The sequence below is a fragment of the Podarcis tiliguerta genome, assembly GCF_965153285.1.
Source record: "Podarcis tiliguerta genome assembly, chromosome: 5".
Lineage (NCBI taxonomy): Eukaryota > Metazoa > Chordata > Lepidosauria > Squamata > Lacertidae > Podarcis > Podarcis tiliguerta.
The window spans coordinates 30,519,464-30,542,910 of NC_139538.1; the positions used below are offsets into that span (position 1 = coordinate 30,519,464).

At 43.2% G+C, this 23,447-nt stretch overlaps 1 protein-coding gene across 2 annotated transcripts in view; it reads left to right on the forward strand.

Moving 5' to 3' along the window:
- EPHA4 (EPH receptor A4) overlaps positions 1–23,447 on the forward strand; it is a 156,354-nt gene that overhangs the window by 114,029 nt on the left and 18,878 nt on the right. For both annotated transcript variants that reach the window (XM_083442657.1, XM_083442656.1), the window contains exons 8-13: positions 3,747–3,858; positions 10,469–10,527; positions 11,566–11,679; positions 12,428–12,613; positions 19,587–19,648; positions 20,804–21,013. In XM_083442657.1, the coding sequence (XP_083298783.1) occupies positions 3,747–3,858; positions 10,469–10,527; positions 11,566–11,679; positions 12,428–12,613; positions 19,587–19,648; positions 20,804–21,013 (743 nt within the window). The remainder of the gene's footprint in view (positions 1–3,746; positions 3,859–10,468; positions 10,528–11,565; positions 11,680–12,427; positions 12,614–19,586; positions 19,649–20,803; positions 21,014–23,447) is intronic.

Below are 23,447 nucleotides of genomic sequence, written 5' to 3' on the forward strand. Positions count from 1 at the left end.
AAATACAATCATCGTCATCCAAATACTCATCATGCAAATGACATCGTCATCATGCACATGAGAGCCAGTGTGGTGTTGGGGTTATGAGCGGTGGACTCGTAATCTGGTGAACCGGGTTCGATTCCCCACTCCTCCACATGCAGCTGCTGGGTGACCTTGGGCCAGTCACACTTCTCTGAAGTCTCTCAGCCCCACTCACCTCACAGAGTGTTTGTTGTGGGGGAGGAAGGGAAAGGAGAATGTTAGCCGCTTTGAGACTCCTTAAAGGGTAGTGAAAGGCGGGATATCAAGTCCAAACTCTTCTTCTTCTTCTTCTTCTACTATGACAGGGATCAAGCAGGTCCTGCTAAGTAGCAAAATCCTCACAACATCCTTAGATTCTAATAGATCAAAGTTTTCCTTTCCCAGTCTCTTCCATTAATACCTAGAAAATGCAGAACACCCTGTCTCCCTGCTATAAGTCTCTCTTCTTCTGCAAGCAGCTGCCAGTCAAGTGATGTCCTGGCTCCCCAACGTAGATGCCTCACTCAGACCCTTGGATCGATTATTACCAAAGGCTTTATTCCAAAATTCAGGTTACAGGTACACAGGTCAGGCGTTCAAAACAGTGCTGTAAGATACAATGTCTCAACCATTGACTCTCCTTTTGAAGAGTGGAGCAGGCACAGTCATTCTAGTGGATGTCTTGCCAAGGAACAGAGCTGGGCACTCCTGCAGTAGACCGAGTCTGTTGGCACCTGTGTAGCTGATGGTACATCCTTGAAGATGGAGTCAGGTCCACTTTCCGACCTAGGCTCACATGCCTTCCCTGGGATGGGAAATGCTTTGCTAGCTGAAGTCAGGGTGGAGACTGGACTGTATGGTTCCCCATCTTCAACAGGTGGGACATCTGATGCCACTGGGGCAAGGCTTTCTCCCAACAAACCACTCACCCCCACCACCACATCCAGGTCAACACACTCGTGAGCACAACTTGCCCCTGCACCCTCTTCTCATTCCACCTCCCTCTCCGACCAGTCCTACCAAAAAGTCCTGCCACAGGGCTCATGACAAGGGATGTGCAGTGTGGTGAGATCATGTCACTAGACGTTTACAGGAGAAAAGGTCGCAGGAGAAACCCTTTTCTGTGGCAATCATGCATTCCCTCTAGCCGTAGAGCGTATCCATTTTGATTCTGCACTTGTGAACAGTACAGCAAGTGTTCATTCATCTATATTTGGAAGTGTTGTGTTCATTTGGATTGTGTTCATGCATCTATATTTGGAAGTGTTCAAGAACCGGGACTTTGAAACGCATGTTCATAGGATCCAGAGAGTGAATACAGAAAATCACATTGTGGATGAAATAAAGCAGTTACGTAAATCCGCCCACAGCAAACATGGTATTTGCTAGCATTTGCATATCCTGTGTGTTTGATGCAAGCTGTTTTCAACATTTTAATGAGGAAGTCTTAATAAGGAATGATAGAACGATACATTGTGTATTACTCTGCAGCAAGATCCCCCATTGATTCATGGGGAGGGGGGGGATTTAATGGCTTGGCTTCCTTTAATGCTAACATGAGTTATATGCATAAATCTGCACATCTCAAGTGGCAAAGAATAAATTCCTTATAATAATTATTGGTTCTCTCAAGATAAGCATGTTATACATGGATACGTGCTAGGGAGGAACATTGTGTGCTCTCCTTATATTTTTACAAAAGACCACAAGTGGTAACCCTACCTTTAGTTCCTCAGTTTGAGCCTGGCACAGCAGAGAAAGGGTGGCTTAATTGTCTGCAAGGGCTGACCATGCTGCCCTCCGGCCAGTCCTCCCTCTTTGCCAATCACCCTCATGCCAGTTCACTTGGGGCGGGGAATATTGGAGGCAGGCATCAGTGGAAACTTTTCTCCTCAGGCTTCCTCTTGTCATTCTTATATTTTGACCTTGCTATGGGTTTGGACTGTCTGCTGATGGAATCCATTTTATCTCGCTTCCATATTATTTTGGGCCTTTGTCATGGTGAGCCTCTGCTTTGCTTCTGCTTAGAACTAGTGGTTAGCAGAAGTTGAAGCAGTTGAAGCCACGAAACTATAATGTTGGTCAGGAACCATAGTAAGCAGGGTGATTTCCTACAAACCTTCTTCATTATGAGCTGAAGTGATTCAATATTGTGGGCAGCCAGTCTCTACAACAGGGCAGTCCAATACGTGGCTGGCCTGTGGATTGCATGTGGCCTTTTTCAGTGCCCCCCAATCAATAAAAATAACTGAGGTTCTGCCCGCCCCCAACAATAGGCCTGCCCCCCCCCAACAAAAATCCTGTCTACACCCATGATCCCAACTCTCATGCTGCCTTCCCAAAGTCAGGCAGGTGAGGTGTTGGGCTTTGGGAAGGGGGCATGAGGGCTATTGACAGGGTCCTAGAGTCCTCTCAGCTCCTTACCAAAGCCTAATTAGCACTTTAAAAACTTAGGGAATAAGGTGGGAGGGCTCTAGGAGCCTGTCAGAGCCTTGGGCCGCCTTCCCAAAGACCTGAGCCTCACTTTTCTGGCTTTGGGAAGACAGTATGAGGGCTGAGTGAGGGTCAAATTTTGGCTTAGCTCTTGCCCCCCCCCCCCCACATGCAAAAAGGCCGTGTGAGGCCCATGGGTTCCATGTTGGAGTACTCTGGCGGCCTACTTGGTATGAAAAGTTGGACCACCCTGCTCTACAAGGATTATTTTCTGCAGGATGAATCCAAGTTGTCCATAGCCACAACACATTCCATCCTGCCTGAGCTATTCAGCAGTTGTGCTGACCAGTGCATAGCTCAGTGGTAGAGCACATGTTCTCCTTCCAAAAGTCTGCATGTTCGATTACTAGCTCTCCACGTAAATGATCCCAGTGAACAGGGAAGAGAAAGACCTCAGCCTGAGACTGGCTATAAGGGAAGGCAATATTGTGCTGGATAGACCAGTAACCCCAGTTGATATGGTGGCTTTGTGCATTCACTTATTTCCTGCTCTAGATGACCCTCTTGGCAATCAGGCTGCCAATAACAATGGCCAATCACATATTTTCCCATCAAATACAAAAGTTCTCATTTGATAAAACTGTGGCTTGCACTACACCTAACTGGTGGTCTCTTTTTTAGTCCCTTGGTCTCCCCACTTTGGAAGTAAAATGTACAGCTATTTGTACATTCTGTCTGCATTCAACAGACGTAAAAAGCATGATGGCTTCTTGAGATAACAGGCGGCAAAGGATATTTAATTTCCATTGCACAGAGAAACGTTAATCAGTTCAGGTTGTGCCTATTGGTGTTAACATCCCTCAGGCAGCGCATATGAAAACGGGCCGTGCTCTAGCTCGCTTTAAGACAGTCGAAAACATCTTGTTCTGTTTGAGTCTGCCTCTTGCTCATAGTCAAGGAATGAGCATCTGGTCCATTTTAAATCAAATAAAATGGGAAGCAGCTCAGTGGGCGCTAAATCAGCCATTATACTCTCAGGGTAGACATGAAGGGGAGAAAGAGGGGAGTCCTTATTCTCGATGAGTTTCCCCCCAAAACCATTATTGAGCATAATGCCTTTTGCTAATTAAGGCCCTCCTGGAAAATTATGGCAAATGAATAGCTAATGAAAAGGCCCAAGAGTGGCTTTGAGTGGTGCATTGAACTGCGTCTGTCTGCCCATCAGCTGCAGAACCAAGCACTCTTCCCTGCGTTGTTCCTGCCTGTAACATAACTACAGAATGTTAACAGATATCTTTTTCTCTTTCTAGTCCCGTCTCCCATCATTGGCGAAGGTACCAACCCCACAGTCCTTCTGGTCTCCGTGGCTGGCAGTGTTGTCCTTGTGGTCATTCTCATTGCTGCCTTTGTCATCAGCAGGAGGTAAGAACTTAAGCTCCCCTTCTTTTCCCCCCTTCTCTTTCATGAGGCAGCTTTTTGTCTCTCCCCCAAACAAAGCTAAATTCTTTGATTAGCATCATAAACAGTGCATTTGCATCACAAGCCCTCTCCTGTGTTGCTTTGATCTTCTCAACATCGCTACCACAGCAGCATGCAGTGTAATGGTAATAGTTCTGGAGTTATTTGCCCTTCAAATGCAAAACCAATCCTAGGGATAGGCTGGTGGTGGTGGGAGGTTTTAAGATGCAAGCCAACAACATGAGATCTAAAGAGAGACTGTAATTTGATGTAGGGTTTTAATGAATGCATCATTCTGGGCTGACAGCATTTTATAGGAGAAGTGCCAGGCAATGGGGAATGGGGGTGGAGAAACGGAACAACCCCCTGCATCTGAGCTTATACAGAGAGAGAAAAGATGCTGCCTTGATTTTCTGATGGCTTCTGCATTTGGCCACATCAGTAGTTGTTGCCTCTGCAGAACAAAAAGGAAGGTGCACTTAAACACTAAATTCCACAATTTTGTATGCCAGGCAGGTTAGACGACAACGCTTTTTTCCCATCACCAGGCTCCCAAAGACAGGAAAGCAATTATTTCAGCTTCTAGAAGTGTAAATACATTTATGGGTTTGGCTTTTTAAAAAACAGTCTGCTCGGTAGTATTTTCCTGGACTAGCCTGAGGTGGGGATAGGAAGGCAGAATAAAGGAAAGGAAGTTATTAAGACCACATAGTCCCCGGAATAAAAGGTTAAATAAAGAGAATATTGCTTTTTCCACCCCCAAATGCTTACAATTAGCATGTTTTTTTTAGGGGGGGGGGGAGAGAAGGTGATTAAGATGATGGAGAAGTAGTTCTCTTTCTTTTCCCAATGAAGAAAAGCATCAAAAATGGAGGGGAGGGGATCTCCTCACAAATGCACTACAAGATAGGCTGGTAACAGAGTTCAGGTTCAGAATCAGTGTCCCTCTGAATATCAGTTGCTTGGACTTAAACCAGGGGAAAGGGGTATCGTCTTCGCGGCCTCTTTCTGGACTTCCCAGAAGCACCTGGCTGACAACTACTGAAAATACGACAATGGACTAGATGAATATTTAGTCTGATCCAGCAGGGCTGTTTTTATGTTCTTGTACTCTATAAATAAGATCAGGTTCCTTTTGTTTCACTTTCTTACTGCAAATTGTTTTCTTCTTTAAAAAAATAAAGCACACACTGTTAAATCCATGGGGTTATAATATCTGATAAGTAGTCGTTCGCCGTAATGGATTTCAGTGGGTGGTTCGCCTGGTTCACCAGCCTCCATGCTGACAGGAGGAAAAGTACATATGAAAATGTATTGCAGAGAGATAGGTTTATTAAAAGCCATTGCTACAGAAAATAGCATCACCGAGCCTGATGACTTGAAACCCCCTCTGCTTTTATTGATCACTTTATTATTTAAGGCAGGATTGATAGTGAGGTGCATTGGATTTCTAATTACGAGTTGCCACCTTGGAGGATTCTGCCTGCCGAGTCTCGCTGAGATTATTCCTTTACCAGCTTCCCCATTTTTATTTTTTTATAAAATGCCACTTCCCTAGGCTGATAAACAGTGCCTGGTGATTGGTCCTCAATGGATCACTTTTTAGAAAATGAAACGTCAACCCCTTGCCCTCCTATTGATTCTCTTTAGTAGTGGCCATAAAGCTGTCAAAGGAAAGGCTGTTGGGAGCCAGGTAGCTGACAGACTTGCTGGAGGAGCTGATGTGTTTGCCGCCAACACTTATTTCACCCTCAAGCCGCCTCCTTAGTTATCTCTTCCTTGGAAGGGTTCCAATTGGGTGGAAACAAATAAAGAGGTGTCCATACTATTAAGAATGGGAGCTTGGCCCAGCCCCTTCTGGGGGAAGGATAAATGGGGAGTGGGCTCAAAGATGTAGCTCTGACATGCAAAATACCAAGGGCTGAACAGATCTTGTGCAGTAAATGAAATGCTCAAAGAAAGTCCCATAGTTCCCCTTGCCGGATGCTCAGTGATTTCTACATGCTTCACAGTCTGTTTAAAGTTGTTCCCAGCAGCATTATTAAGTAATACAAGCTAAGCAAGTCTCTCTGTGTGAGGGACATCCAAGTTTCTTTTCTGGATACCAAAATTTACTTACTAGGTTTGTTTGTAAACTTAAAACCCAGTTTTTAAGCTGGAAGTGTTGCCACGACCTAGGAAGAAAATAAGGCACCGCCACATGGGGTATGTTCAGGTGAACTGTGAGTGGTATGGGTGCAAACTCCGCCCCCAGCACCACTGGACATTTTGCACAAAGATTGGAAGATGGGTCCTACATAGCCAGGGGCATTGGTGCAAGCCTTGCATTTAACACTTCATATGTTCAGGCAAATGCCTAACCATGCCTTTGATAGTTAAGTCCTGTCGTGAACGACTCTGGGGTTGTGGCGCTCATCTCGCTTTACTGGCCGAGGGAGCCAACGTTTGTCCTCAGACAGCTTTTCCAGGTCATGTGGCCAGCATGACTAAGCCGCTTCTGGCGAAACCGGAGCAGAACATGGAAACGCCGTTTACCTCGCTGCCAGAGCAGTACCTATTTATCTACTTGCACTTTGACGTGCTTTTGAACTGCTAGGTTGGCAGCAGCTGGGACCGAGCAATGGGAGCTCACCACGTCGTGGGGATTTGAACCATCGACCTTCCGATTGGCAAGCCCAAGAGGCTCAGTGGTTTAGACCACAGTGCCACCCACATCCCTCGCCATGACTTTAGCATGAAGCAAATGTGAACTGAGAAAAAAAGAGTATTAAATCTTTCAGTGCTAGCTCAAATCAGCAAAAGATGGATAGCAGCTTGAATGTTTCACAGCAGGTTTCATCAAGCATAGCTATTTCAAACAGCAATTTTGTGCGTTTTCAGAGGTTAGGAGTTGGAATGCATGGTTTTAGCTACCTCATACAGTTGTTTGATGGGGTCTGAGGTTTTTTTCTGGTTCTGCTACCCCCTACTCGGGACGCGGGTGGCCCTGTGGGTTAAACCACATAGCCTTGGGCTTGCCGATCAGAAGATCGGCAGTTCGAATCCCTGCGGCGGAGTGAGCTCCCGTTGCTCGGTCCCTGCTCCTGCCAACCTAGCAGTTCAAAAGCACGTCCAAGTGCAAGTAGATAAATAGGTACCGCTCCGGCGGGAAGGTAAATGGTGTTTCCGTGCACTGCTCTGGTTCGCCAGAAGCGGCTTAGTCATGCTGCCCACATGACCCAGAAGCTATACACCAGCTCCCTCGGCCAATAAAGCGAGATGAGCGCCGCAACCCAAGGGTCGGCCACGACTGGACCTAATGGTCAGGGTCCCTTTACCTTTACCTACAACCTACTCAATCTTGTGGCTGTGGATGATTTCTCCCACTCTCCCCAAATGGCTTTCTCCATGGTGATCCACCCCCTGACATTTCCCCCCCCCCCCGACATTCCACCCTGACATTCCACCCCCCCCCCCCCCAGACCAAACTACTTCTGGCTTTCAATTAATATTTTAAAGTTAATGGTTAAATTGTCATGGCTGTGATTTTGTTATGTTTTAATGTCAATTGATGTCAATTGACTTGTCAGGGACGTGTTCCCTGAAAGACTGCCTCCCAAGGTGTGAAAGCAAAGATGGTAGAATTTGGCCTTGCACAGGGAGTCGTCTTGGAAACAAACTCTTGATACTCACCTACTGATTGGTCACCTAGTAATTTCTAGAAAACTTCATGCTGGTTCATTCTCTGAGCAAACCATTTGCATCTATTATGCTGCTGCGGTGTTTTAAAGTATATTTTTATCGGTTTCTAAGACTGCTGTACACTTCTCCTTCAGTGCTGATTTTAGAACGGAAGGGAGGGATTGAAACATTTTCTGTAAATAATAAATAAAAGTGAAAAGATTCCAGAGCAACACACTGAGAGCCCTGGAAATTAGTGCCGCAGGGTGCTTTGTAAAAGAGGAATTGGAAGGCAGAATGGGTCTTGTTAGGTTTTGGATCTCAGAATTCTTTATTATATCACAAGCTTGGTAAATCCAGATATCTCAAATGAAACAGCCAGAGCTCCACCAAGGCCCCTGCAGGGATGATGCCCCTGGCATGCTACCTTGTCATATCCTTCTGTTTGGGAACACACTATTCAGGAATCTTTGAGCTGCCTTTGTATTCTCCACATTGGCCTGTCAAAGGCTGGAGTTGCCAACTCTGGTGCATTGGCTTGACTGGGAGAGAAGCTTGTGGGGCTCCTGCTGTTTTGCTACAATACTGCTAATACCCCTTGGCTCCCACTTTGTCATTTGCGGTGCATGCCTGTCAGGCTGAGGACCCGCCTCTTTTTTATCTGGAAGTCCCACCTGTAGGCTTTGCCTGCCTCTCTGACCCCTGCAGTTTTTCCACAGCGCCTGCTTTCCCTTCCTGATCCCCGCCTCCCATTTAATCACTGTCACCCAAATCCCTGTAATTACGGGGCTGAGCTCTGCGACAAAGGTTTCTTTCTGTCATTCAGGTGAGCTGTCTGTGAATGTCAGTTTGTGTCCAGCATTCCTCAGGGCCTCCAGAGAACTTCCCATGCCCTCCCAGTGACTCAGTAATGAGCAGATGGGTGGGGGGCAAGAGGAAAGTATCTTTTCAAGACAAAAGGCCCCAGCAATTTCCCGCCCTGAGCAAAAGCTCAACAGGTGACAAAGGTAGAGCTGAAGTGAATAGGAGGTTGGGAAGCCTTTATTTAGAAGCTAATAAGCTGTAATTAAAGACTGAAAAGTATTCATTGCGCTTCCTTCTAGCTTCCCTCTTGGGGGGGGGAGGGGAGAGGGAGTTTTTCCGCAGTGGTGCTCTTTTAGACCAAAGAAAGATAACTAGGATTTTAAAAGTTACTGGGGGCTTCCTCCCCGCCCCATCCATAACATAATCATTCCTTGGGGGTTTGGTGTAAAATTCAGTGTGTTGTGTGCCAGTTGCAATATAATAATCTATTCAGCTCATTCTGAATAGATTATTATATTGCCAGTGGCACACAAAATCAATGGGGATACTTTAGAGTGAGCAGGCCTTCTGCACGTTTGTTTCTTACAGAAATGTCTAAATCGCCCTTCAGGATGCATTTCCAGTGTGTTTGTCCTAGGATGTCTTTGTTGGTATAATGTGTACCATGAAGTACTTGTGTAACAGTTGGGCATATATGCACTCCTTCACTCATATTGCAATCCTGCACGCACTTACCTGAAAGTAAGCCCCATTGAGCTCAATGAGATTTGGTTTTGGGTAGATAAGTCTAGGATTGCACTGCATGGGGGCTGCTCTTACAACCAATAAGCAATGACAGGAGTTAAATTCTTCTTTCTTTTAGAGGCAGTGGATCAAATTGCATATTGATTTCTACTGCATCCTCTGCCCAGTATACTGCCCTCTAATTTTTATACTTAGAAAAGACAACATTTATATGCAGTCACAATTAAAATTGCTGAAATGCCTTCAGCAGAAGGATGAGTAGTGATCACATGTGGTCAGGCTTGTTTCTTTTTTTGTTGGCAAATATACGCAACAGTGCCCAAAAGGTTTCCTGTGGCACCCATGAAAGTTCTGATGTCGGCAATATTAAAGAAAAGCTGTAGGTTCCCATAGGAAAAACAGAAACCAAAAAAAGCAGCAGTAGACTCACTTGGGGGAAACATTGAATTATAATTGCTAAATAGTACTTATGCTTTCGGAATTTTCCTGTTTTGACCCTAAGATCCTGAGAACCTAGAGAGATGCAGGGACCAGCTGAACTTTGTAAATGTTCTTTACCATGTGAAAATCTTTCCTTTACCAAAGCACTTCTTTTATTAGATTCCCTTAGATCTTTGTTTATCAAAGGGCTTTAAAAAAACAACAGGAGCTAAGGTTGCAAATATTATGAGCCTTTCATGTGTTGTTATATGTATAGTCTTAATATTAATCTGTAGGATTAATGTTCACATGTGTAGAATAAAAATAGTTTTATCAGGTATATGTTGCTGTTCACATTGAAATATGAGCTAGAATCTACTTGAGAATCTGTTGATTACACGTATGCTGCATTTTTCTGTATTTCATTTCCTTGTGACCTGTGTGTATATCCCACTGTGTGTATATGTACCTGCAGTTCAGGATAATGCTTGTGGAATAGACTATGAAAGTTTGTGACATAATAAATCGTTTCAGTCTTTAAGGTGCCAGAAGACTTCTTACTATTTTTGCATACAAATCTTGTCATTAACACACACTTTTCAATTGTTTGCTCACATCGAAATTATTTAACCTTTTCAAAACTGGCCACAGATGATGATGATGATGATGAAGAAGAAGATTTACGTTTTGAAGCAAGATGCACATACAAAAATCCCTTTTCCTCAAATGCAAGGATCTTTTCTTTGATGGCAACAATTAATGCAATATAAGCAATCTGACAACTCTTGTAATGCAGGTGGGGCTGCGTTAAGTCATCTACTACGGTAGCACAGAGAACTTGTTTCGGCAGGCACAGTGATTCAGGTCTTGGCAGGCCCAGAAGACACTTGAGTTCACCACTAAGTAAGATATTTATTTTGATTTGCTCTTTCTTTCATTCCAACAGACGGAGCAAGTATAGTAAGGCCAAGCAAGAAGCAGATGAGGAGAAACATTTGAATCAAGGTAAAAAACATTGATGCTTGGTTTTCCGATCTGGTTCAGAAAGCATGTCCTGTGTGTGTTCTGAAGCTTAGAAAATAAGAAATGACATTTCCTTAGATGTGACTTTGCAGCTTGCCTTCTCCAAAGCTGAGAATTTGTGTCCCGGTTCACAAGCTGCATTGGTTATGTGGCTTCATAGTTGGTAGCCTTTTCCAAAGGGTAGACTCTCATCTCACACAAGCAGCCCCTTGTATAAGCAGCGCTTAATTGTATGTGATCAACGTAGTGCCTAAACATACCTAACAAGCAGAAAAGAGCCTCTTTACTTGAGGAATATTCAGTGGGTTGGGAGACATGATGTCATACTTTCACATTACTTGCTTTTTTATAGCGTTGCAGGATTTATTTGGAGACTGGATAATATGGAGTGGGCTTTATCTCAATGGGACTTATTCCTGAGTAGATGTGTTTAGGATTGTGCTGTCAATTGAAGTTACAGTTTGAGGTTCAGTGTGGGGAACTGAAACAGATTGAAAAGTTCTGGTTCACATATAGATCTGGGGCATGAACAGCTATGAATCTCTACCAATATGCTGCTCGTTTGTTTTCATGCTGTCACCAAAAAGCTGTGTTGCTGCACAAAATATACTTGCTCAAAAACCCAGTTGCTTGCTGGTTTACCAATGCTGTGTTGCTATTCACACAATATACAATCCAATCCAAAACCCACTTACCTAAAAGTATGTTGTTAATGTGTAAAAGCTTCCTCCGTTGTACAAAATGATCCTAAATTTTATCCTAAATTTATTTATTTTTGTGGTAGACTGGCCTTTAATATAGTTCAGGTACCACATCAATTCATTCCCAGGGCAAAGCCTGATTATCTATTTGAATGCATAGAGAAGACACATCTCTGCATATTAAAGCACATGACTGAATTTTTGTGGGTGTGTATTTCTTTTGTCACCCAGCCTTTTGACTGTCCACTGAGGATATATACTAATGATCCTTCATTCGTACATGGATTACATAACTAGACAAGGCATCTTTGTGTTGCAGGTGTTAGAACGTATGTTGATCCCTTTACATATGAGGACCCCAACCAAGCTGTGCGAGAATTTGCCAAAGAAATTGATGCTTCCTGCATAAAGATTGAAAAAGTCATTGGTGTCGGTAAGCTCAAGTCATGACCATGTTAGACACTAAAGTCATACCTCGGGTTAAAGTAGCTTCGGTTTTCATGTTTTCGGGTTGTGCTTCACGGCAACCCAGAAGTAATGGAACGCGTTACTTCCGGGTTTCGCCGCTTGCGCATGTGCAGATGCTCAAAATGACGTCATGCGCATGCGCAGACGCAGCGAATCGCGACACGCGCAGATGCAGGTTGCATTTTCTTCAGGATACGAATGGGGCTCTGGAACAGGTCCCGTTCACATCCAGAAGTACCACTGTAATAGATTCATGATGATGGAAGGTTTACTGTGGTTTTAATTTCCTGGAAATTGTTTTATTTCATTCTTTATTTGGCAGTTTTCTATCCCTCCTTTCTACATTTTCAGTCTTCAAGATAGCTTACAAAGACGTTTGAATAAAGTTGTTTACCTTCTCAGCAAGGTAAACATTCTTCAGTGAATGAATTTAGTTGAATAAAACAACTGTTTTGTTGTTGTTCATCATAGTCATATTGTATTCCCCCTCACAAAAAGACTAAAATAAGTAAGCCAAGCAAAAAGAAAATCCCAAAGGGGATTGGAAAGTGTATTACACATATGAATAACCAAAACTGAAGGTTAGCAAACATTCACAGAATTTTCTAGAATCTCTATGGCATCAATTAAAACAACATGGAGTTAAAATCACACAGTGACTTAGTTGCCATCAGGTCTTTAATGGTTGGCCTTTGTGTCTCCCTTCTCTGCAGGTGAATTTGGTGAAGTTTGCAGTGGCCGTTTGAAGGTGCCGGGAAAGAGGGAGATCTGTGTTGCTATCAAGACACTGAAAGCTGGATACACAGACAAACAAAGAAGGGACTTCTTGAGTGAGGCCAGTATCATGGGACAATTTGACCATCCCAACATCATCCACTTGGAAGGTGTGGTTACGAAATGTAAGTAGGCCACAACCTGTTGCCAAATGTGTGATCATGTCTTTGACCAGGACAGTTTGGAAGTCACTATGAAATTAAATCAGCACAGAGCTTTTGCCATTCCTGCTTTGAAATGACAGATGGAACAGATCCACCGATAGCTAATAGGAGGAAATCAGTGTAGCACTTGTCATTAATCTTGTTGTCAGCTATAAATGGTTTTATGGTTGCAGCCGATACCCTATCTTTGAGCAAGTTGTGCATAGTTTTACAAGGAAATGTAATACTACACAGTTTTAAGGGGTAAGGAGGAATGTGATGGAAGGATGCTTTGGTTTGAAGTGAGGTTTTTTTCCACCTCTTTTTATTGGTATGCCAGGTGGGTACTTCTGAAAGTCGTCTCTTTTTTTTAGGATTGCAGTGACTTTCAGTCGGATGAAGGGAAAGCAGATGGTAATCAATGCACCTAAAATATTTCATAAGAGACCAAGCACAATAAACCTGCGAGCTTTTATGCTTTAAGTCTTTAGGCACAGATGTAGGGAGCAGGCCTTTCAAAAGAAAATAACCCTGTCCTTAGCAAGAGGCATGTTTGTGTGCTCCTTCTGATTTTTGTCTTTGGTGCCGTTGCTTCTATTTCAAGCAACACCTGGTCAAGAATATATTCCCCTCCTCTCTTCTCTCCCTTTTAAAGACGACTAGCAGTCACTGTACCAATGAACACCAGTCTAAGCCAGAAGAGAGCAAAACCCTACAGTCGTGATTTTCAAGCCAGAACTGGAATGCACCTGCGAAGCTTGTAGACCCAAGTAAAAGTATGCTGGAGAGGCCCTCACTGTTTGAGGTGGCTCTGATCCAGATAGATCACTGAATATAGCTTCAAAACATGGCCAATATTCTTTTCTTTTTTAAAAAAGAAAGTGTCTGTTTATATTTCAGGTCCTACTTTTGTTAGGACTGCAGTCGCTGGTTGTAGGGCAGGACTTTCGTCCGTTTACTGTTGTTTTTAATTGTCTTTGCTTGAGCAAAATATTTAGGAACTCACACACACACAAAACTTGTAGCGTATCCCAGCTATATCTGGGCTTTGTGAAAACGTAGCTCTGTGCTATTGGTACTGTGAGCAAGCAGCGTACCTTTCAGGAGCCGAAGACAGGAGTAGGTTAGCAGTAAAATACCCAGGGTTAGCGAAGTTAACTATTCAAAGAAACCAAAACAATGCAGGCCTAGTGATCCCAGCAACTCTTCCTAGTAGGTCATGCCTCAATGAGGCAGTCGCGAGAACTGAATGATAATAATAATAATAATAATAATAATAATAATAATAATAATAATAATTTATTTATACTCCGCCCATCTGGCTGGGCTTCCCCAGCCACTCTGGGCAGCTTCCAAAAAAATATTAAAATACTGTAATACATCAAACATTAAAAGCTTCCCTAAACAGAGCTGCCTTCAGATGCCTTCTAAAAGTCTGGTGGTTGTTGTTCTCTTTGATATCTGGTGGGAGGGCTTTCCACAGGGAGGGCGCTGCTACCAAGAACTCTGCCTGGTTCCCTGTAACTTGGCTTCTTGCAGTGAGGGAACCACCAGAAGGCCCTCGGTGCTGGACCTCAGTGTCCAGGTAGAACGATGGGGGTGGAGACGCTCCTTCAGATATACTGGACCGAGGCCTTTTAGGACTTTAAAGGTCAGCACCAACACTTTGAATTGTGCTCGGAAACGTACTGGGAGCCAATGTAGGTTTTTCAAGACCGGTTTTATATGGTCTCAGCAGCCGCTCCCAGTCACCAGTCTGGCTGCCGCGTTCTGGATTAGTTGTAGTTTCTGGGTCACCTTCAAAGGTAGCCCCACGTAGAGCGCATTGCAGTAGTCCAAGTGGGAGTAGTCCCCGCCTTCCCACTGCTCTCTAAGGCTCCTCCCCTGTTCCTTCCTTAGCAGCCTAAGGCTTCATCTTCTTGTCTCTCATTTATCCACCCCCTTCATTTTCCTGCATGTTCTGGGAGACCAGGCATGGAAGGAAGCTTCTCGCAGCAGGAGAAGGAGACTCCCTGGATTCTTCTGCAGCCTGCTTCATCTCTGCTTCTTGCCCCCTCTCCTCTCTAGCCTCTGCTTCTGGGCTATCTTTTGCCACCATCTCTTTCTGCTCACTAAACACTGTTACCTCTTCAGCTTCCAATGCCTCCCCCCCCCAGTCCACTCCCTCTTTTCCCTCTGACCACTCGTGGTCATCCCACCACCAATCCCCTGGATCTGAACCTTCTTCACTTGGAGGCCAGCTTGTTCCTCCCATCACTCCTCTGCCTCCAACTAGTCCATGACAACGCCTCCCTTGATTCTGCCAGTATTGAGAATCTGGTATGCTCAAAAATTACTGCAGAAGAACAAACACCTTAGCTCTGTCAGCTTGTGTTGCCTCAGGAATCACAAATTAAACATACCAGTCTCAAAGTGCCAGTGAACTGCCTGCAGCATGGAACTAATAGCAATGGGTTTTCATTGTTTCTTAAGTTTTTTTTTCCTTTCTAAGGAAATCCTGGTATGAGTCTGGGATGTGTGAACCTCCCTTTCCTCACTGAGAAAGTAATGCATTATCTGGAAGGCACTGAGTTCATTCCAGCACAGTGGGTTGGATTCAAAGAATTGTGAACAGTGTTCTGCCCATGAAATGTTTTCCCAGTCCCTCCTTGCTGCCGTCCCAAAATCCAATGCTGAGGGGGTGAGAGGAATCATGTGGTTTGGGGACACAGCAGGCCATCAGTGGAGGGAGTTGTTGACAGAAATGTCATCAAGTTTTCTTGGAAACCATGGAACCATAGATTTTTAGAGTTGGAAGAGACCCTAAAGATCATCTAGTTCAGTCCCCAGCAATGCAGGAATATGCAGCTGTCCCATACGGGAATCAAACCTGCAACCTTGGTGTTATCAGCAACACCACACTCTATCCAGCTGAGCTATTCACATGCGCAAATAAAGGCAGCATAGCCCATTTAGCTACTTCAACCAGTATAGCCTGGATGAACGGGCCAAGGAGTTGTGAATCTGCTTTTAAAAATTGGATCTTCAACTTCACTGAGGAACCTAAGCCCTTTAAATGAGATGCTTTAATTTGTACAAATATATACATTTCAGAAATTGATTAAATGGTTAAAGCCTGATAATTAATTGGTTAAAATCATGGTAATGAATTGATAGCATAGGTTTTTTTGAACTATATTCTACAAGTTGTGACCAGGGCTTGTTTCTGTAATTGCTGGAAACACACATACTTGGAATTGTGTGTTTGTTTTGTTTTGTTTGTTTGTTTGGTTGGTTAACTGGCTATTTTATTTGGATATTAAGTAGAGCACTATACTACATCAAATCAAAATGTGCTTAAAAGCATACATGTTACAGGTATATTTCCTTCAAAAAGAGGTTTCTTTTTAGGCCACCATGTGTTTGCTACAGACATTGGTTTTCATACCACCTTGGTAAAACAGAGAATCAACAAGGGAATCTTTGTATTGAAATCCCACTGAGGCTTTTAACGCCCCCCCCCCCAAAGCTGGTACAGCTGTAACAGTTATAAATGAGTGCATACTATTTGCATAATGTACTTGTCACTGCATTAAAATGATTTTAAATTCCCAGCAGAAGGTGGGAGACCAAACCAAGTGTCTTCTATTGCCAGGCTCCCTGTAGTTCATGCTTTTGCTACAAACCATCGTAGACACCTCCAAGCCATCACCATTTGGCAAACAGAGTTTCTTAAGTAGACATTTATCTCAATTTTCCCCTGTATGTTTACGGAGCCTTGGTGAAAAATGGGTACATTTAAAGTTTCTGAAATTGCAACACAAGATCGATTGTTGGGGCAGATGTGTGGGTGCGTGTTTGTGTGTGAGAGAGAGAGAGAGATGAGGAAAGAGACTAGTATGAATGCACTATTAGTGGCAAGTCAAGTGCTATTAATAATCAACTTCATAAAGACAAGCTACCCCAATTGAACTCCATGGAGAAAAGTCTATGGCTACATTTGCTCATATTGTATGGTTACTTTTGCAGCCACAAGACGATGGTACCGAAATCAAACAGGTCCGCCACTGAATCCAATACATCATACTTTAAATAAGAAGTTTAGTGCTTTCCAAAGTGTGCAATCAAATTCCATCAAACAGTGGATCCCTCCAATTACTCAGTTCCACACAGGGTCTAGCATATGCTGGCTGCAAAATCACAGTCCAAGAGGGATAAGACAGTGCTTTGACTCCATCTAGACCTCTTTGTCACCCCTTCAACACTGCATTGCCTAGGTTCAATAACTAATGGAGTTGTGCATTAATATATTCAAATGAAGAGTGTCTCTTATTTCTTTAAATTGACAAAGTACCTTTTGATTGCAGAAGGTTAATTAAAACCTATTTAGATGTATTTGTTCTGTCAAGTGACTCTAAGTCACAGTTGCAAAGTGTAAATGACATGGGGAAATATGCAGATTGGATCTAAGTGGGTTCCTTACTCACTGATGAATATTGGGAGGGGTGAATGTTCATATATCAAGAGGGTGGTTTTCCTCAGCCTTTGCCTTTAAGTATTTGTATTCCCGGCCAGAATTTCTAAGCTCATATTGATACAGCTGCCCTGGATTTTTGTGCATGTGCACAGGGGGGAAAAACAACTTTGACTCATGCAAATAAGATAGTTAGGGCTGCAGATGCCTGATTTCCATTTCACTTTAACGTAAAGACGGGCTTGCATACGTAAACGTGGAATAAGATGAGGGACATGAATGTTTTGGCACTAGCTGAAGTAGCAAGGGAATCATGAACATACAGGTTCTGTGGAGAGGCTGGCCTCAGGCCAGCTGTCCCTAAATAAAAATGGAAAAGTGAAAGAGGTACAGGCTATTAATATGCCTTAGCATACTGTTTTCTAATCAGAAAAAGTTATTTCTGAAATAGGAGCTCCTAGTAGAATTGCAAGTGGAGGTAACCTGCTGAGTGAAAAATGTGCTAATGTAGATACAATTATAGGAGCTATTCCGTGTGAAAATATTTCACAGACCCGCAATTTTCCTAAGCAAACGTTTGAGCAGATTGATTTTTTTTGTTGTTCTGTTAAAATATGTTTTCTTTTACTCCAGATCTTTCCACACACAAACACATTCTGTTTACCCAAATAAGAGTATACGTGAAAGCCTCACCTCCTGATCCATTCATGGCATGTTATAAAACAAAATTTAGACTGGAAGAGGTTTAGAAAAATTAGCTACTCTCTCCCATGAGTTCCTGTGCCTGGGTAACAAGCCCTATCTTAGTCTTTGAGAATTGTGGATCTTAGGCAATCATTAGGAATACTCACACATTCGAACTTGAAAGAAGCAATTCCCTTTGAGGACAGTTAGTGACGTGAAATGGGTTAGTTTATAAGTAATGTAACACTAAACTATGGAATGGGCCTCAGCTAGGCCTTGGGCTAACAGCTCCTCCTTCCCGTTTCTCTTTCCAGAAGAAGGACTTTGCTGGCATATGTTTTTTATTTCAAGGAATCCTAGCGGGCTGTTTCATACCACTGTGGTTTAAAACAAACCCTAGCCAGTTTTTAAATAAGTCAGATTCAACCATGAATCATAAAGCTGGCTTATTAAACCAGCCTAAGTTTGTTTTAAACTATCATCTCTATTTTGTTTGTAACAAGAAGCTAGGATTCTTGGACACTGAAAGCACATGCTAATGCAGTCCTTATCCTCACTGCGCAGGAAAATGAGGGAGAGTGTATAAGTCCAAGACTTCACTTGAGTTCATTCTAGTTCATGCATGTAGCACTAAACCATGGTTTAGGATTATGTGCAAACCAACCCATTATGTCTGCAATGTGTTTTAAGGACAAAGTGATGTCATGCCAATAGCTGCTGTTATTAAACATATTAATAGATTATATTTCATCATCATGGATTTAGGCAGCAGGGTATCTGGGAAAGAGGCATAACTACTGCTTCAACAGTGGAAAGAAAGGTCTACAGGCAGGATGACACCTGCACCACAACTTATTGACATGCCCAAGAAAAGTTCACTGTAGATGTGCCACCATCTATACCCTGCCGGTGGTGGGGACAAAGTGGGGCATTCTGGGGCAGCGATGGGTCTAGCGAATTCAAAGCCCCCCTTTCCCCTGACATAGCCCCCCAAATTTCCCAGTACTATGCCAGCCCTTCAGCTGATGTAGTTTTCTCTCCCTTTGAAGTCAATGAGAAGCAACATGATAAAACTCTGCTCCTATCACCCGCCCTCACCTCAGCAAGCTGGCAGGATGTAATGGTTACTCCATCACAGAATCTCTTCCTCATCCCATGATAGGATCACTCTAGAATAGCATCATTGTGTGCAACCCAGCGTTAATTTACAGTTCTCCATTTTTGTTAAAGTGTATGTTGTCTGCAACATAGTTCATTGACTAATTTGACCCTGCCTCCGTCAGTACGGAGGAAATGGGTAAAGCATGTTTTTACATGGCAAAATAAATGCTACGGATTAAGTAAATAGAAGGGAAATTACTGTTTATGCCACACCTGAATCTGCGCTTACAGCTGACAGTCCACATCCTTCAAACCATAACTTTGATTTCTCTCAGCCAAATGCCTACGGACATACAAATTCCCTAGCAAACGATGCAATTATCTTTACATTACTCCAAGTGCAAATAGGCCTATTTGGGTCTATTACTGCATCACCATTTCTTCTTTAGAGAGCAATTATGGATTCTTAAATTCTCTGGAGACCGTGGTGTGTACCGTAGTTAAAGACCTTGTCAATGAGTCAGCTAAAGTGTTAATTTTCTGGCTGGAATTCTTGAACACGTCAGCCTTGCATTAGTTCTTTTCTGGCTCACTCGAGCTGAGAAAGAAGCTTGGAACTTTGGAGTTACGTTATTATTATTTTTTATTTTTAAAGCTGTCTTCCTCTCCTAATTGTCTGCATCTATGAATTGTGTTTTTTCCCTCCCAAATTTCTAGGCAAACCAGTCATGATCATAACTGAGTACATGGAGAATGGTTCTTTGGATGCCTTCCTCAGGGTAGGTGCCTGTGATAGAATAAACCCAAAGATTTTTATTATGATATCCTTATCATTAAAGATGAGACAGAATTATGCTCGTAAGATGCTTACGAGTGTGCTTTTCTGCAGGGAGGGGTAGGAGGGCAGGCAGCACAGAGGTGAAGTATAAAATAGTAAGCTCTAAATAATCCATGTTTAATCAGAAGCAGGTTTGATTAAAATGCTCATTAAAAAGTCTCACGGTGCGGTGGGCTAATTAAAACTGGAACATTCCACACATCCCAGGAAGCTAGTACAATAGCCACCGGACTGTGCTTTGCTGGTGAATTATAGGGCTAGTTGGCAAGGAATGCAGTAATGTGGTGGTATGGTTCTTAAAAAGATGTGACCGCGGTTCTTAAACTGTGCGGCAGGCCCCCTTTGACAAATAGGATACTGAGAGGGGCGTGAAACAAAATCTCTGGGGAGACACAGGCTCCTCAGGTAGGTTCCTCCCTTACAAGCTGCTGAATAACTTGAATTCTCACTATGGGCGAACCCTCACAAATCCACCTTTTGCGGAGGTTGCTGGACCCTTAATGACCTTACTGCTAAGAACATGAGAAGAGCCTGCTGGATCAGTCCAGTAGCCCATAGTCCAGCATCCTGTTCTTACAGTGACCAACCAGATGCCTGTGGGAAGCCAGCAAGCAGGATCCTAGCACTCTCCCCTCCTGTGGTTTCCAGCAACTGGTATTCAGAATCATCATTGCTGCCTCCAGCTGTGGCAGCAGAGCACAGCCATCAGTAGCCCTTTCTTCCCTGAATTTGTCTGACCATCTTTTAAACCCATCCAAATTGTTGGCCATCACTGCCTCCTGTTGGAACAAGTTCCATAGTGTGATTTGGCAGAATAATGATTAGAAAGAGCTGTTACTTCGTTTCTGTGGTTTTGGTCAGCATTTACTCCCTTCATGCCAGTTTGATCATACTATCCCAAGCCACCAAACTTTGCAACCATGATACAACCAACTCTGAACACATGGAGATTGTTGGTTCTGGGTTCAGCAGGTATCCAGAGGGTGGAAGGCTTAAAATGTTTAAGGAACACTGAGATAAAGACAAAGTAGGATATATTATTTGGCAGTTTTCACTGCAAATGTTACACAGTTTCTTACTTATTTATTTATTACAGAAGAACGATGGCAGATTTACCGTAATCCAGCTGGTAGGAATGCTTCGAGGCATTGGCTCTGGTATGAAGTATTTGTCTGACATGAGCTACGTACATCGGGATCTGGCTGCTCGAAACATACTAGTGAACAGCAACTTGGTCTGTAAAGTTTCTGACTTTGGCATGTCACGTGTTCTGGAAGATGACCCCGAAGCAGCCTACACTACCAGGGTAAGGCACGAAATTTTTCAAGCCATTCTTAGCTATATCACTCATTTTCACATCACTATTTAATGTACATGCAAAAGACATTTGTAATCACAAAACAGCCCTGAAGTTGTATAACCTACATATACTTGAGACAGCTGATGTGTGACTCCTCCATTCATGTCCCTTTAACCTTAGGTAAAAAATAGTCCCGTGCTTCTGACATTCCAATGAGCCAGTGTGGTGTGGTGGTTAAGAGTGGTGGACTCGTAATCTGGTGAACTGGGTTCGCATCCCCGCTCCTCCACATGCAGCTGCTGGGTGACCTTGGGCTAGTCACACTTCTCTGAAGTCTCTCAGCCTCACTCACCTCACAGAGTGTTTGTTGTGGGAGAGGAAGGGAAAGGAGATTGTTAGCCGCTTTGAGACGCCTTAGGGTAGTGATAAAGTGGGATATCAAATCCAAACTCTTCTTCTTGGACCAGTCAGGGACATGAGGGTTCCTTGCACGTTCCTTGCATCCATAATTTCTGGGACATTTATACAGATGCTGTGATACAGAACTGGCCTTTTTTGAATATGGATAATAGAATCATAGAGTTGGGAGGTACTCCAAGGATCACCTAGTCCAACCAGCTGTCCCATCCAGGGATTGAACCTGCAACCTTGGCATTATCAGCACCATGCTCTAAACAGCTGAGCTATCAAAGTTGATATGATGACCATGATTCTAATCCCCATGTGCTCATAAAGCTTCATCACTATCCATACAACCACCTCCAGGGTAGTTCTCTCACACGAGTAAACTCCCCTCTGGAGAGGAAGTTAAAAGGTCTTGATTGGTTTATTGGTTTGCAGGAACCAGCCACACTGGAGAAAGCCTGCATGCAAGGTGTACCTGACATACAGGCTCCGGTTACATTAGTGCCAGAATTTCAGCCATTGTGTTTTAAGTTCTTTCTGCTTTTGCAAAGATTTGAGTATGCCAATACGGTGGAGGACATGCATTGCATGCCAAAGCTCTCAGGTTGTATCCCTGGATTCTCCAGTTACATCTGGTAAAGAGGCTTTGTTAGAAACCCTGGAGGGACACTGCTGGTTACTGTAGGAAGTACCAAGTTACATGAATCACTATTGATCCTGCTGAGTGCATGTAGGTATCTATATATAGATAGACAAATAAAGAGATATGTGTGTGTGAATTGTTTTGTGTGTGCGTGTGCATGCACGTATATGTGCATGCATACCTAACATTGCTAATAACACATACCTTGTGGCATTCTTTGTCATTACTAAGGACAAACACATTGCCATTTATTACAAAAACAAGGGGAGCTTATGAAAGTCACATGGGTTTGTGTGCCAGTGACATCAGTGGCATGATCCCGCATGTGGATGTATTTATGTCTGATGCCTAAAGATGTAGAACATTAAGATTTTATATGCATTGTTTTACTGACTTTGCTAGATGGGTTTTAGTCATCAGCATGTAAAGTCTAATGAGGCAAATACTGCAGCTTGTAAAGCAATATCCTGATGATCACAAACATCCTTGAAGTTTATACACATCAGGATAAAAGGAGGTACAAGGTTTATAATGTAGATTTGTAATTTTTGTTAGATGTTTTGCCTTTAAATGCCTGCAATTCTCCATCTGTTCTCCCAAGTGCAGAGATTGTTAGAAAACCCAGTTTGTGCTGTTTAATTCTCACATTTCCCCTGTAATGAACATGCAGTTCATTAAATTTGGGGGGTGGGGGTGCAATTTGCCTTGTGAGTGTTTAATGCTGTCCAGCCCTGCAATTTCCCACTAACAAGGGCAGTGGGGTTTTGAGCCAAGACAGATTTCGAGAGAGCTGTGTTCAAACAGAAGGGCAGGAGGCAAAGCATTGAAAAGCCTCCCTTTCAATTTGGTGAGTGCAAATATAGTAAAGTGTTTTCCCTTCCAACAGAACTACAACAAATATCTATAATTTGCATCACAGTACATTGTCTTGTTTTGGTATCACTATTCAGGACAATTTGGATGAGTTCCATGGTTGAGTAACCAGAAGGAATCTCAAATTATAATTGTTCTTTTTTAAAAAAAACAACAACCACCCGTTAATACTATTGAAAGCTGAAGCCAATCATAAGGGTTCTGTTGGTTAAATGGACTTTTATTCATTGCTATATTAAATGAAAGAAGCTGTAACTTGGCCACCATTAAGAGGCACTGAAAATCATGAGTGCAAGAATCTACGTGTGTTCTCAAAATTTCCTGCAGCAGCTATCATCACCAATGCGTTAGGCTCTTTTTCAGCCACCCCCAACTTGATGGTTCTCAGCCAAAGCCTGTTTGTTGTGCTGCCTCTGGGACTGGTAGGAATGCTGCCATGAGATCTCACGGGGCAATCCAACTTCCCGCAAGATCTCACAAGAACATCCCCACCGTACCCACATATAGTTAAATTTGTGC